Consider the following 17,176-nt stretch of genomic DNA (forward strand, 5'->3'; position numbering starts at 1 on the left):
CTCTCCGAGAAATGTAACAGCAGGAGAAATTAATGATATCATCCTTCTAAAATTCGATGGACACTCACGTGAATATCTATCTATTGATACAGTTACATCAACAGATGATGCTATTCATTATCCACAAGAATTTCTCAATTCTCTTTCTCCTTCGGGATTACCTACTCATAAGCTAAAATTAAAAATTGGTGCTCCAATTACATTATTACGTAATCTTCAACCACCGAACTTATGTAGCGGTACAAGATTACATATAAAATCGTTCCGAAATAATATTATAGAAGCCGTAATTCTTACAGGGCCAGCGAAAGGAGAAATTGCATTTATTCCAAGAATTCCCATGATTCCCTCTGACTTGCCGTTATCTTTCAAACTGCTTCAATTCCCGGTTAAAGTTTCTTTTGACATTACCATAAACAAAGCGCAAGGTCAAACATTCAAGTACGTTGGCGTAGATCTTCGAACAGAGTGCTTTTCACATGGGCAATTATACGTGGCATTTTCTCGAACTGGGGACCCGAATCATCTTATGATTTTAATTTCAACAGGAAATATAACAAAAAACATCATATACTCAGAAGTCTTATAAAATTCTTATTTTAATTCTTTTTTTCTTTATCAACTTCAATCAAATTCTTTATCAACCATAAATTATTTCTTTTTTATCTGTATTTATTTTTATCATTTATAATGCTAGAAAAATTTCAATCCATTTTTATTAACCGTTTTTTTATATTTAACTGCCGATCACATTAAACAATAATATTTGAATAAAAAATTCTACATATCATGGTCCGAAGGCAAAATAAACAACCAATCACGGGCGAAGCTGTGACAGATCGGCTAGTAAATTATATTTTATCATACTATTTTTATATTAGGTATAATATAATATCATAAGGTCCTATTATTCCAAACCGATATTACTGCTCACACGTAAGCAGGTGGTATTAAGCTAGCACACTGCGTAATACCATTGATTGTAAATACTAGTATTTATAATCAATGGTAATACATGTAATAAAAACACGAAAATTTTATCAAAATAAAATTTAAACTTAAATTATTTTGAACTTGGCCTGAAATAAAAGGCCCCTTCGGGGCCTTCAATATTTTAGGGCCTGGAGCCCGGGCTCCCAGGCTCCGTGCTTAATCCGGTTCTGCGTGCCTCTAGCGATTATCGGACCATGGATTTTTGTTGAATTGGTAAATCCATATAAATTATCTACAAAATAAGATTATATTTAACATTTTTATTATGCCTATAATGACCATAATAGTATGATGAACAAAGTAAATCGAAAAACGCGTATTTATTGGTGTTGTGTACGTTGCGTCTGTATAATAATAAATTATAAGAATTATCACATAGGGTTTTACCTACAACATCATATCAAGTTATATCATTCTAATAACCATCTTTTCGAATATATTGATATCGTTATATATATAATTACGTTGTTATTGAATATTGTATATTTTCGTTATCCCGATGGTCGCTGTCGACTATATACATATGATTTGGTTATGATTTATTATTTTATTTTGTGGTCGTTGCTCGCTATTTTATTACATTTCATGTTTGAAAGTAGTAAAGAATCTATTATTAAATATGAATATAATGGTATACCTAAATAATTTATTAAAAATTATTCCTAATAATACCAAATAGTTCATATATTATAATAAACCATAAAAATAAAAGTTTATTGCAAATATATTTACCACTAGTTTCGATATAAAAAACTATCACCGATTTATTTATAAACGCATCATTATATAATGTTACATATATAATGTTTACTTTTATTTTTAGTATACCAACTTATTTAGGATTAAATGTTTCGATAGGGTGTCCCAGAAGTATGGGTCTAGGAATAGGTAAGTAGGGGTGAACGGTTCAAATCTCGGCGATCATGAAATAAATAAATTTACTGTTTTATTTTATTTTCTGGACAATAATCATTGCGAAGTCTATGCGCAGAAAATGAGGAGTTCCGTTAATCTTTATGTACTAACATTATTAACCTCTCAATATGACATTATTGACTACTCATAGTAATGACATGTTGATATCGTATACAGTTACTTCGTTCAACTTGGCGTTAAGCGTCCATAACACATCTCTGAGAAGTCAACAGGCACTTATTTATAACTTTTCTACCGTCAGTGTGACAACTATGCGACTACTATGCTACAGAATTTTGCACACCGAGATATGTATTTACCTATATTTTAAAATGATTTCAGATTAAAATTGATACCAATGTAACTATTAAAACTTTTTCATTATTGTGAAAAAAAATGACTTACTTATGAGGGACTCAAAAACATATTCTGTAATTTAAAATTGTATATAGATATTTAAAACCAACGAACTAAATTCTTAAACCTTCATTAGCCCCTCCCTTGGTTAGTGATAAAACTCGCCCCTGTAACTGATTACAGATAAGAATAACAATTAACAAAAAACGTACCTAAACGTATAAGTTTTGATTTTTTATTTGATGTATTCCTATAGTTTTTCATGGAAAAACTATTCGGTCATACAAAATAATATTCGATAGTTTATGCTTACCATCGAATACTATTCTATAGTGTAAACTATTCGATAGTGCCTGCCGTCGCGACGTTGGAGGTGACTCGATGGAGGCACGGTGCCGAGCACTATTGTCAATTGCGACGCCGCGATGAGAGAGCACTGTGGTGGTGACCCACCACAATGCCTTATTCTATAATCACGGATTTAAATTATAAGCACAAAATAAATTCTGTGCCAAATAGTCTAAAAAAAAACTCGTTGACACCGCGCATGGTGATAACGACGTCGACAGCGGACGATCGTGAAGCGATTAATAACTGTGATAAGAATCGACCGGAAACGATTACTTCTGGTCAATTAATTATGGGATTGAGAAACGGACAGTGATTATTTGTGCATGCGCAAATTGATGTACTCTTAACTTGGATACAGTAAAGAATTCGTGTTTCTGTGATTTGAATCCGAAATTCAAAAATTGGAGTAGAAATCATGGTCACAGCAAACGGGTGCGACCTAAATCGCCAAAAGGATTCAGGTAAATATGATATAATATATGATATAATTGATATTCAATGCGTATCAAATTTTAAATGAGGTGTACTACCATAGACCCGTAAAGATATAATGTTATATGAAGCAGTGGCGAAGCACGATTAATTAAGTCGGGGAGACGTTAAAAAAATACGTTACAGCCCCTCCCCTTTTATAACTATATGTATGTACGATAAAAGGGACATGGTATTTTGTTTTTTTATTTCATGTTTTTTTTTCTTATGAGTAGTTTACTATTCCATCATTCAAAATGTCATTAATTAAATCGTCAGACATCGTAGCAAATGACAATAGTATAATATTTTAATATTTAGATACGAATATCATACCAGAAATAAAAAAAATCGTAAAATAAAATCCAACTAATAACTACGATAACAAAATAGCATCGAACGATAACGCAACAATGCAACAAACAATGACGATTACATTAATGTATATAAAAATGAAACAATCAATGCTAACGACGAAACACATCTCATAGCTCAACGATAATTCCCACTCAATAACATATTCCCCCTGAACACCGTGCCTTGAATAACGAGACACTACAATTATTAATAATATAAAGTTTAGTGCTGGTAAACTGTGATTTTTTTCTAGTAGCAGTAGCATATGCTACTGCTACTGAAAAAATAACATTGAAAATAGCAGTGACTGCTACTTATCGATAACTGTTATTTTAGAATCACTATATTAAATAACTGTTACTTGTCAGATATTGTTATTCCAAATAACTGCTACTTGTCAGGTTTTGTTATTCTAAATAACTGCTACTTGTTAGGTATTGACGGTATTGTTATTCCAAGTAACTGCTACAGAAAAATAGTGACTGCTACTATAGTGCTACTATATGACCCATAATTAAAATAATAAAACGATAATAAGTATTTTAGGATAGAATCGCTATGGAATGGCACATTAATACCATTTACTAAATGGTTGTGTGTATTAATAATAATAATAGAATTCTGAATGGGCTATTTATATATTTTATTTATGGCATATTTACTATTAACATATGTCTAAATTTAGACATTTACAACAATAAAAATACCAAATTATAAAAATTATAATACAAATTTATATACATATATATGTATACAAAATAATAAACATCTAATGTCTATAGAGTATAGAGTGAGAATATTTCTACTTAGTTACTAGTTAGTGTTGAATATTTAGACAGCACACGCTACCTATTACAAATTAGGAACTGTATGTTATTTTATTGCAAAAAAAATCAAAATGAGTCAAGATAGGAGAACTAGTGACATTTGGAAGCATTTTTCTGAAGTTGACTCTAGTATAGCTAAGTGTGATATTTGTAAAAAAAATTATTCATACCAAACTAGCTTGTCAAACTTAAAAAAGCATTTTAACAATGCTCATTTGATATATTTATAGACTGAAACAGGTACATTACAGGTAACCTATGCACTAAATAACATAAAATTTGCATGCAACTTATACATAAAAAGTAGTAGAAGTATTTTTTATTAAATTTGTTTACTTTACTTCTTATACTGAATGAAAACACAAATATACAATACATTTTATTTACATTCAGTATTATTTATAATATTATAAAATTAGTTTTTAAAATATTTTATTAATTTACATAGAATGAGCCTGCAGCTGATATTGACAATCCTGTACTTACATCTTCTGGTGTTCAAGTAGGAAAGGATCTAAGTACAGTGAGTGAACCAAGCTGTAGTAGTAGTGGTAATATTGTTAATCAGGCAACTGCTGTACATGAGGTAACATCAATTTCAAAATCAAAACCATTAAAACGTAGTAGACAGTTGGCAATTACTAATTAAACTCCCAAAAAATTTCTGTCGATGGCCAAAAAAAATTAGATACTGCACTCATTAAACTTTTTATTAAAGATCTACAGCCTTTTAGAGTAGTTGAAGACACAGGGTTTAAAGAGTTTGTGAATATGTTAAACTCAAGCTACAAGATTCCCAACCGCCATACCATTTTTAAAACTCTTATTCCAGCAGCGTATGAAAAATGTGTAAATGAAGTTCAATCAATGATACTAAAAGAATTAGACAAGGTTTGTCTAACAACCGATTGTTTGACATCTAGGGATAACAAAAGTTACATTGCCATAACTATTCATTTTATTAATAAAATTTTTAATTTAAAGTCCATATTATTGAGTTGCCATTCCTTTAATGAGAACCATACAAGTGAAAATCTTTCTGACCAAATTAGTAAAACTTTAAATTCATGGAACTTGAAAGAAAAAATTGTATTTGCTGTATCTGATAACGCCTACAACATACAAAATGCATTAGGACAGTTACAATTTAAACATTTAGGTTGTTTTGCTCATACCCTAAACCTTATTGTTCAATCTGCACTTAAAAAAGAAAATGATCTCATCGATAAAGTTAAAAATATTTGTACTCATTTTCGCAAAAGTACAAATGCAAATAATAAATTAATTGCTTATCAAAAAAGTATGAGGGTCAATGTTCCACTTTAAGTCTTACAAGATGTAGCTACAAGGTGGAATTTCACATTCTACATGCTAGAACGCTTTGTACAACTGGAGACTTCTATACAGGGAACAATGGGACTTTTAGACAATGCACCACCTTGTTTGAATTCCGATGAATGGATAGCTATCAAAGAGTTTTGTAGTATCTTAAAAATGTTTGAAGAAGCTATTGGAGCTGTGAGTAGAAAGCAGTACATAACTGCTTCATTAGTTATAGTTATTGCTCAAGGATTGAAAAATGTCTGTGAACAAATGAAAAAATAAAAATTATTCTACCAGGACTTTAGGGTTAGTCAATAATATATTAAATGATATGAAAGACCGTCATAATTGGGGAAATATAGAAAATAGCAAGACCTTAAAAAGATGTACGTTTCTTGATCCACGGTTTAAAAACTTACCATTCACTCACAACGAAAACATGCTCAACTCATTAAAGAATGATATAGTGGAACTAACAGCTCAGGTAATTTCGACATCCAGATCTGAATCTACATCAATTGAACATGAACCACAGATCTCTAATCAACCATCCGATACATTGACGCCTGAAGTGAAGAAATTTTCAATTTGGGAGTCAGTCGATAAATGTGTTTCCCAAATGCAGCTTTCGATTGGAACATCAACTTCACGGGCTATAGTAGAGGTGCAACGTTATTTAGAAGAACCGGTATTAAAGAGAAACTCTAAGCCACTAGAATGGTGGCAAGAACATAAGTACAATTACCCATTTTTAAATGTTTTGGCAAGGAGGATGTTATGTTGTCTAGGATCATCTGTGCCATGCGAGCGTGTGTTTTCTAAGGCAGGTCTTTTAATATCTGATCGTCGTAGTTGCTTGAACACAAAAAAAAGCAGAAATTTTGTTTTTAAATCAAAATGCATAAGTTATTTATCTAATATTGTTTTACCATTATTTTATTACTTTTATTATTATTATTTTATTACTTTTATCATTATTATTTTATATACTATTACTATGTTAAACGAAGCGGAGTTTTTATAATATTTATTGTTTATTAAATAATAAATATATTATTACCACAGAATAGATTTAATATATTAAGTTATATAACTAGGTATTTGTTGAAATGTTGGTAACTAATTCTGATAAGAGTGAAATTTCATTGTTATGTTATCATAAACGTTATCCCTCGACTATAAAGTAACTACTCTATGCCGTCGACGTCTTGTCCAATTTATTCATGATGGTATGTTACTATATTACATTATTTAATTATTATCTAATGTCTATCGTCTATGCATAAGTAGCAGTTAATTAAAATAATAATATTATAGAAAATTCAAAATACGAAATAGTAGCAGTTACAATAAGTAGCAATAACAGAAAATAGATTTCCAATATTACCAACTACTAAAAAGTAAAAACGTGGCAGTCACTGTTATTTTCATCCGGGAGTAGCAGGTTGTGATTGCTACTTTAAAATCACTGGTGAAAAATCACTGCTACTGCTATTTTATCTCATCACTAATAAATTTTTATATCTGTATTTGGATGTTTATAGAATTACCCACTACGTCACAACGGACGACAGCTCGCGTGCACGGTCCGCAACTAATCTATTTTAAGAATATTAATACGGTATGATATAAAAGTAAAACTACAATAAATATTGAATTATATATTAGGTATATAAAAATAAATAAAATATATTATAACCAAAAAAAAAATGTATCCGTATTAAAAGTGGGTAGACGTTGTCTCATTGTCTTCTGTGACGCTTCGCCACTGATTATAAGTATTGTGAGCGCGATCGATTAGGCGTGTTTTTTGTACTGTTATTTTAGCTTTCTACTTGTTGCAGGGAAATACGACTGTTTGCGCTCAGTAGTGAAAATCTACTGTGGCCCGAACGAGGGCACAGCCATTTGTGTCCACTTTTCTGACTCCTTTGGGCACTTATTCCTCAGTTGCGCTCATGTTGTACAACATGTCTGTAACAAGTAATTTATCAAAGTTTTTGGTTTTTTTTGTTATAATGATGCGAAAATATTGTTCTTTTTTTGGCAGAAAATACAAAAGGTTATATTGCGTCATGATGGACATGTGATCAGAGGTTCAGTTATATACGCTACACCAAAAGATGTTCCACACGATATTGCAGTCATTATAAGCAAACAGACTCCCGAAATTACCCCATGTCAGATATCAGATATTACACATGCACCCGGTTAGTAGAAAAATATTGGTAAATTTATATTCAGTTGCATATAGTTATCCTTCAGTATTTTATAGGCCATAAAGTATTTGCTGTCGGGTATGCTTGTAAAGAAAATGTAACCTCTACAATTTTTGGACGTGTGCTCAGCATATCGTTGGGTTTGTTGACAACTACTTGTAATGTGTGCAAAGGATTTAGTGGAGGTCCAGTTTTTACAAATGAAGGAAAACTTTTAGGTCTTACTATTGGGAAGCTTAGTGTAGGCACGGTGAATTTTGTATTACCTTCAGCAGAATTTGTAGAAACAATCAAAACATATATTCATACCAATGGTTAGTAACCAACTGTGGTACAATTAGAGGAGATCTTGGCAATCTCTTGTGATTCAACCCTCTCCAGATTTTTGAAATTATTTAAAATAAATTTGTTTAAGCATCATTAGAAATTATTTAATAGTATATTTATAGTTTTTCTATAAACATTATAAATGTTAAGGTGTCAACCCGGTCTGTGTATTACCATTGATTATATATACTTGGATATATTTATTAACTACACTGAAGTTAGTGATTTGTTATAATTTATTCTATCTTGGTATCTTGGTTTTCTGTCTTGAAAATTTTAATTATTGTAAAATATATAACTAATTTTAATAAAAAATAATTGACCAATTTGCCAAGATTAAAAGCAAAATAATTTTAATATTGTGTTCAATTTGTTAAACATTAGTACTAATTAATAAAATACTTTTTTATTATGTTACATAGCGAATAGGCAATGTTTGTGTTCAGTATTGTCTTAGTGAGCTTTTTGAATAACAAATTATTTAACCTTCGTGCTCAAAATATATTCTAGTAGTATAATTCTTGAACTCTTTAATGTCAACATTTTGATCTAATTGTGCTACATTTAACCAATATAAATTGTATTTTATTAATTTTCTAATACTAAACTTAATTTACAGTATATTTTTTTCCAGATCTGACAGTACTTAATAATTTAGAATCCAAATGCTCATTGAGGAAATTTCTTTGGAACAATGGGAATCCTAATTTTAACATTATATGTCATGTTTAACGGAAATAATAAAAAATATTGATACGATCATTTTTTACTATATTTATATTTTTATGAAGATTTATATACAAATTGTATAAAATATTGAATTTTTAGTCAAACATGTCAAGAAAATATAAATTATAAATTTTATAATTATTTACAGGTGAACAGATGCTTTTTATAATTATAACACTTAAAAATGTCAATTAGTTATTGATCAGTATGAAATTTTTATTTTTATCACAAATTAAATGTTAATTTTTTTAACTATATAGAATTATTTTGTTGAAATGTTTTCGAATACATGAGTTAATTAATTTTAAAATTGTATTTCATTTGTTGTACAATATTATACAATATGTCCCATAAGTCCCATATCACTCTTAATATCTCCACGGGAAATCAATATATTTAAACGAGGTTTTTTTTTACAATCCTTAGTAGGTATGAAAATTCTGATTGAATGGCATGAAATTCAGTTTTTAAGATAGCCATTTTCTTGAGCATATTTTTTAAAACATTTAAAAAAAAATATATTAAAATTGAATAAAAATTTTCTAAGTTAGAACAAGTTATGTTTTTGAATAATTATAATAAAAGTTGTTACCTAGCAAAACACGAATTGCTCGATTTAATCAATCTCGATTGGAACGCTAATTTTTTATGGCAATCTGTAAATATCTAACTATTAGTAGAGCTTTTAGGAAATATTAAAATTAAAATTCATATAATATTTTTAAACTTGATTGTTAACAAAAAAAAAAAAGATTTTATTACATAAAAACGAAAATAATGCATTACATTTTTTTTTTTAATGTTTGGAGTGACCTCCATTATTTGTAACAGAGCTGAAGTTTTTAGACCCAAGTGTTTTTAACATTTTCTAATGTCTTAGGTAAAATATTTTGAATATTTTGTTTAATTTTGTCACGGAGATCAAGCAATGAACACGACGGATACCCAAGATTTTTCAAATAACCCCATAAAAAAAATCCATTGGTGTTGTTATTATTTTTATACTTAATACTATTAATTAACTGTGACACTTGTAATTATTAATTTATATATTTATTATAAAACAAACTTACACATTACACTTTTATAATACATTGTTATTTTGACTATTCTCTTGTATGAAATATCATGACTATCTTATGTTAATAATATATGATAAGATGTACACCAAGGTGGATATATATCCACCTTGATGTACACAACAGCTTATCACGTATTATCACAGGTGTTAAGTCGGGTGACCTAGGTGTTCATAGCACTGGATTATTGAAATGTGAAACAATTGATTTTTTTGTTATAATTATTCAAAAACATAACTTGGTCAATTTTTATTCAATTTTAATATTCTTTTTTTTAACTGTTTTAAGTATATGCTCAAGAAAATGGCTATCTAAAAAATTGAAAATTCTTAAATACATTAATTTTTTTTTTTAATTTTTGAATTTTTTAAAAAAATAAAATTGAATTTTTATGCCATTCAATCAGAATTTCCATACTAAGTATTGTAAAAAAAACCGCGTTTAAATATATTGATTTTCCGTGGAGATATAGAGGGTGACAAGGGACTTATGTGACATACTGTATAGGAAAATATATAGATTTCATGTCTTCAAAATTTTAATTTATAATAATTATTTTGTCATTGTAGTAATACAAATAGTTTTTGCATTTTCGTAAACATGTGTATATAACTGTTTTGACATCAATAATCAAGTATAAAAAAATTGTATGATTAATAATAATATTTTAAGTAGGACACAGCTTTAATTGATTCGGTTGTAAGGAGTATGATTATAAAGAACTTTCTTTAAATTTCTTGAGGAGAAAAATAATAATTTTACTTATTTTCATGAACTATGAAAGGTCAAATGCACTGCATATGTTTTATATGTGCATCTGAAAAAATACTTATATTAACGTCCGTATCACCAGTCTTATTCAAGTTTTTTTTTTTTGCAAATGTTTAATAGGTTTCAGAATGTCTTCAACATTATTAATCATAATTATTTATTAATTAATAATTTTTAACATATTCAATATTTTAAATTACCTAATTGGTTATTTTTTAAAATATAATTAATAACCAAGTGATTTATAAGAAATTAAAATTATTATAAGATACTCACAATGCATATCAATAATAATAGAAAAATAATTATTAATCCAAAGTTATAAACATTTTCATTAAAACACTATATTTTTTTTTACTTGCTGCGGTGTTAAAGTTTGTCAATGTTTTATATTTAATTTAATTTTTTGATTCTAACCTATGAATCTTTCTAATAGTTAAAAAAAAATGTACATTTTATTTGTATGCATTTTAACATTATGTATAATATTTTTTGATAACTATTTAAAGAAATTAGTATTATATCTATATGATTTAAAAAAGTTATTAATTAACTATTATTTATTTATTTCATGTTTTTCATGATTTTGATAACCTTATTTATGTCCTTGTGTTGGTAAACTATTGGGAGAAGCTGGGAATTTCATATTTATCCATTATGCGTGAAATAAAGTCATATCATTTTCATGCGTCTAGGATCGGGATAAAATCGTTTAAAAGTTATACATGGCTTTACGAATTTCGCACGAACGCTGATTCCTACGTTGCCGTCGATTCACCATCCGGTTTAAATACGTTTATCCTGTGATAAGTCCGTTGAATAGGGTTGACAGTAGTTATGCTAAGTGTTTCATTATAATTAATTCTTTTTTTTACTGTATAAGTATAATTATTCATATTTTTCAATTCTATCGACACCTAAATTAATGTTTAATTTGAAGAAAAATAGAAACGCTTTTAGGATAGATTTCTGTACATCATATTTTACGTAGAAGTCAAAGTTTAGAGAATTATTCTATATTCATTAAAGAGTTTTGTAATATTTATTATAAATTTGGTAGATTTATTATAGGTTCTTACCATAATGGTATAAATGGTATATTATTTAAGTGAACTATGTAATCAGTGCCGCAAAAACTGGGTGTGCAGAGTGTGCTGCGCACACGGGCCCCAAGGCTTAAATACATTTGGGAGGCCCCCTAGTCCAAGTCTAAAATAAAATACACTTTACAAATACACAATTATTTAATAGTATTATATTATTATTTTATAATAAAAAGAAACTTTTTTTTTTAAAATTCAGGTATGGATGTTATAATATTTTAGATTAATATAATATTTATTTAACAATGAGTCTATTGAATATTTGAGTAGGCATACAACATACCTACTTAAACTACCTAAATAAATTTACTACATAAATATGTAGTGAAGTATAATATACAACAGTTGTAGGTATTTAATTTGATATACAGATATCATACACTAACTAATGTAAAACGTGTTTTAAAGCCTAAAAAAATTAATGCTTATAAATAAGACGTACAACAAAAATAAATCCTAGGAAGGAGCCTAATATAATTACCGTACACGGGTCTCCTATTTTGTGGTTGCGGCACTGTGTGTAATTGAATATACAAGATCTGTTACCTATCATATAACATCATGCAATTTAAGTTGTTCGACCAACACGCATAAATAATAATTATTCAACTGTACATGATACGTTTGTACTGGTTAAAGAGGACGTGATACACCGGTAATTTAAGTTTAAAAATACGTTTTACGCGAGACAAAACCATAGTGTGTAAATTCATGATACCTAGAAGCTCTTTTTTTTCTTATGTTTTAAAGAAAAGCATATTATCTGTAGTATGGTATTTATTTTTTTTTTCACTAACAGAAATGGATTCATAATTATTAATTTGTTAAGATATGTAAAATTTTAAGTTTTTAGTAAAACTATAAAAAATTATTGAAAGTTATCAACATCATAGTTATGATAGTTCTTTAAAAAAATCTTTAATTATGAATTTATACTGAACGACTTTGTTTCTTGTAGTTTATTTTTCTGCCAATAAATTGTAAATAACTTTTTTTATTTATAGATTCACGATTGCGATCGTGCGTTATGTACTCGAATGTATGCGCCCATACTGTAGCTCTTAATCGTCGTCAATCTATGGAGCATTAATCTCGAGAAATATTTAATTATCATGTCTTCTACTCATCATTAGTTGTCAGGTATTACATAATATAATATATCAAACAAAATATTGAAAATATATTTAAAAATTTGTGAATGGTGAAATGTTTACCTTCTATAGACTTTATAAAAAAATTTTCTATTGTTGGTGTTTAATTATACATATTATTATGTATGTATAAATAAATGTACCATTATATGTTTGTACAGTAAATATACATATAATGTTTAATAATATGTACTATCATTAATTTCATTGAATAATAAATAATATATATTTTTTTCTAAGTGGGATTTATTCAATGTTGAAAGATTTATAGGTACTAAGGATTAGAAAAAAACTATGTATTAAATGGGATCGCATATAAAGCGGGAGCGTTTAAACGAGATTCAACTGTATTTTAGTAAATATTATAAGTATAATCAATGAAAAGATATGAATATATATACAACCTACATTTGATGTTTAAAACAGGAAAAATTAATTTAATAAATTAATTTATAAATTTTGTACAAAAATTTAGTGAATGTATAACTATAGATGGAAATCTATTGAAAAAGGGTGGGCAACGATTTTTTTTTTCAAGAATAGGCATATATGAAATTCTTAATTTTGTATAGGTACTTTGCAATAACTTTTAGGAAGGCTTGGTAGGACTTTAGGGAGGGAAAATCCCCTTTAAGCCCCCCAATTTCCACCAATGTGTAAAAATAATAAATTATTAAAATAATAATGAATGTAAATTGTATTAAAAGTTTTATTTAGGAACATATAAATAAAAATATAAGCTTTATATCCTATGCCAACGACCATACCAAGTTGAATACTTCAGTTCTCATTTGATTATGTCGGACGTTGTTAGTACACGGAGAGGACCACTTGCGAATACTTCGTAGGTACCGTTGGCAATTTTTTTTTATTAGAAATCATTCTCGTTCAGAATGTATATTCCTTAATCCAAAGGCAATAATATTTAAAGGAAGAAAATACTAAAAAAAGAAAACTAATACATTTTCAATCAAAATGATTAACACTATTTTAAATACCATATATATATATATATATTATTACGGAATATTCTGGTACAGATTATTTATAGTCATAGATGAGATAGTGATCATCGGATTTTTTGAGTGTTAACAATGGAGTGTTAGAACAGTGGCGTAATTAGGAATTTGGTTGGTGGGGGATTATAAATTTAGTAAAATCTGTACACCTCATACAGTAACCCCCCCCAGGTCAATTTTTTTTTATTATAGTTAATTAAAAAATACAAGTTAATATAAAATTATATATTTTATAACTGTATTAAACAATATAAAATTTAAGTATTTATTATATTTAGGTAGCTTGAATAATTTTACAAAACTAGATCCAAGTTTCTAGGTCTTTTAGCAATATCATCTAATACATCTTTAGGATTAAATTTAATGTCTCTATGGACCGCCAACATACTTAATCCATTTAACATATCCTAAAAATGATTTAAATAATTAAATTGTCAGTATTATTAATTTGAAATATAAATAAAATTTTAAGAGCTACTTACTTCAGTCATAGTATTCCGTAGGTATGTTTTAACTCTTTTTAGAGCTGTAAACATACATTTAGGCAGTGGTGTAACTGGGAAAAAACCTAGAGGGGGGGGCAATATAATATATTTATTATTACCAAAACCCTGACATCCCTCCCCCTCACCAGTTAAAACATATTTTTATTGTATGTATTTTATACACTTTATCTAATTGTTTAATTTTACATAAGTCTTTTAACTCATTTTATAGTTTAGATAAATATAAATTGTAGGTAGCATGTACTAGGTTCCAATATTGTTAAATAATATCCATAAGAGTTCATTAATAAAAGGTGCTATTTGTACTGTTGGATTATCTGAGGGGAGGGGGGGCAAAATTATACCTTTATCTCTCAAAAAATTGTCAGAGGGGGCACTTGCCCCTTGCCCCTCACAATTACGCCACTGCATTTAGGAGTAGTGGTAGATACGGGGAATGTACACAATATTTTTAATAATAAATAAATGTTAGGGTATATCTCTTTGTTACATTCTATAAGTGCATCAGTCCCAGTTTTAGGTACCTATACAGCTAGTTCTCCTGAGTTTTATTCGCCAAAGTCTTAACTCTGTTAATGAATTATTTTTGTCAACCTGAGGAAAATAAAATTCAACTAACTGCGTAAAATGTAATTTGTCATCTTCAATGAAATGCTCATTACTTGAAAACAAACATCCAAAACCTGATAAAAAAATCAGGTATAGTATGTATGGTAGATCATTTCTGAATGTTCACGAAAGGCCTAAATGTAATACATATTTTATTTTTACGACAAGTATAAATGAAATAAAATAATAACTAGTTTTGCCTTTTTCCATACATCAAAAGGTGTTTTCACAAAATTTCCTAAAGGTTGCCTATTTTTTTCCGCCAACTTTTACAAAAACCGTGCAATACTTGCAAAATACTCCACCTTTCGCTTCTGAGTAAGCTAACCAATTAAATTCCAAAAGCCATTTAAATCGAAATCACAGCTTAGCAGCTCACCATTTACTGTTTACTATTTACTACCTAGTACTTACTGGCTACTAGTGACAACTGACAATAAACGATTAAATACGAACTCGTATACGGTTGTAATGGTTGTATTATATAATAAAATTATAATTATAATCAAAGAAAATACTTCCCATTAGAAAAAAAGTATGGTTCACTGTTCAGGGTTTTATTTTGCATCGGCACGAATGTCTATAGTATAGACATTGTATTACGACTGATGGGGCTCCAGCTATGATAAGTAAAAATAATGGTTTTATTGCTTTGTGTAAGAATGATAATAATTTTCCAAATTTTATAACGTTCCATTGTGTGATACATCAACAAGCATTGTGTGGAAAAATATTGAATACAAGTAGTATAATGGACATTGCTTTTAAAATAGCCAATTCTATACGTTCACGAAGTTTGCAAAGGCGACTTTTTAAATTACAATTAGAAGAAAACGATTCTCAGCATTGTGATTTATAACTGCATACGGATGTTAGATGGTTGAGCCGTGGTAAATTTCTAGAAAAGTTTCAATGTTTACGTCCTGAAATAATAGAGTTTTTAAAATCCAGAGGCGATAATTATGATTGGTTAACAAACAATACATGGCTTCAGAACTTTAAATGTTGAACTTCAAGGAAAAGATGGGACAATAATTGAGTTATTGAGTTCTATAAATGGGTTTAAATCAAAATTGATATTACTCAAGTCACAATTAAATGAATCTAATTTGAATAATTTTCCAAACTTAAAAGATTTTTTTGAAAAGCAAAAATGTACAGTGGCAGTGGAAATATATTGCTCTGAGGTTGAAAAAGTGTACAATGAATTTGAAAGACGATTTAAAGATATTCAAAAATTAGAGCCGATTATTACATTTGTGTCTTTTCCTTTCTCCGAAACAAACAGTATTGAAAATATTTCTACACAAATAAGCAATTTGTTTGATATGGATTCTACAAAATTTGAATCTGAAATTATAAAAATTAAATCAGATATATTCCTCAAAGCTCGAGGTTATGGAACAAATTTTTGGAATTTACTGAGCGAAGAAAAATATCCGGGTTTGAAGAATGTAGCTTTGCAGTTACATACTTATTTTGGATCTACATATTTGTGCGAAACAGCATTTTCTCACATGAAAATGATAAAAACAGAATTTCGATCTACGCTCTCTGATGACCATTTGAAGCAGTGTCTTCGATTAGCAGTTAGCAACTATTCGCCAGATTACGACCAATTAGTCAATGACATGCAATGTCACACTTCAACAATGGCCAGATCAACAAAATAATATGTTAATTAAACTTATCTAATTAAATTTTAGAAATTATTATTTATTATTATATTATTTTTTAGTAATTAGTAATTAATTAATAATACTTATTGTATGTTTATATGCACTTATTCAATAATAAAAATTTTTTCTATAAAAGTTGATCCTCAAAGGTGAAGTATATTTTTAGTAGATCGTGACCAAAAAAAGTTTGACCGCCCCTGGTCTATACTTAACGTTAGTATACTTGTCTATGCGCGTGTGCTCTCGATAACAATCCGCATTTTTTATTTTAAGAATTGGAAATACAAGTATATAAACCGTCGGACTGTCGGAATTAACGTAAGCCGCATTGAAGTATCATATAATAATAATAATAATAATAATAATAATAATAATAATAATAATAATAAT

The 17,176-nt window shown here is 28.4% G+C and overlaps 2 protein-coding genes and 1 long non-coding RNA gene across 7 annotated transcripts; 2 read left to right on the forward strand and 1 right to left on the reverse strand.

Annotated features, from left to right (window-relative positions):
• The first annotated feature begins 2,703 nt into the window (after positions 1-2,703).
• Positions 2,704-8,902, forward strand: LOC112684472 (peroxisomal leader peptide-processing protease-like). 2 transcript variants are annotated; one of them, XM_025556023.1, is made up of 5 exons: positions 2,704-3,077; positions 7,439-7,566; positions 7,645-7,804; positions 7,870-8,127; positions 8,760-8,902. In XM_025556023.1, exons 1-5 carry the CDS (start codon positions 3,032-3,034, stop codon positions 8,870-8,872), a joined length of 705 nt encoding a protein of 234 aa, XP_025411808.1. In that variant the 5' UTR covers positions 2,704-3,031; the 3' UTR covers positions 8,873-8,902. The 2 variants fall into 2 exon arrangements, with proteins under 2 accessions (XP_025411808.1, XP_025411809.1); XM_025556024.1 differs by having other exon boundaries at positions 2,707-3,077; positions 8,775-8,902.
• LOC112684473 lies at positions 5,762-7,130 on the reverse strand. 4 transcript variants are annotated; one of them, XR_003148702.1, is made up of 4 exons: positions 6,982-7,130; positions 6,340-6,449; positions 6,014-6,247; positions 5,762-5,854 (listed from the first exon to the last, which is right to left on the reverse strand). It is a non-coding gene; the product is annotated as an uncharacterized LOC112684473 (long non-coding RNA). The 4 variants fall into 4 exon arrangements; XR_003148700.1 differs by having other exon boundaries at positions 6,655-7,130; XR_003148701.1 differs by lacking the exon at positions 6,982-7,130 and adding an exon at positions 6,524-6,561.
• Positions 8,903-16,087: 7,185 nt separating the features above from the next.
• Positions 16,088-16,780, forward strand: LOC112684494 (EPM2A-interacting protein 1-like; the record flags this gene model as incomplete). The annotated part of the gene is made up of 1 exon (XM_025556046.1): positions 16,088-16,780. A coding segment is annotated over one exon (693 nt), but the record flags the coding sequence as incomplete, so codon positions are not given.
• Positions 16,781-17,176: the final 396 nt, after the last annotated feature.

The sequence above is a fragment of the Sipha flava genome, unplaced genomic scaffold (assembly GCF_003268045.1).
Source record: "Sipha flava isolate LNK unplaced genomic scaffold, YSA_version1 250_pilon_pilon, whole genome shotgun sequence".
Lineage (NCBI taxonomy): Eukaryota > Metazoa > Arthropoda > Insecta > Hemiptera > Aphididae > Sipha > Sipha flava.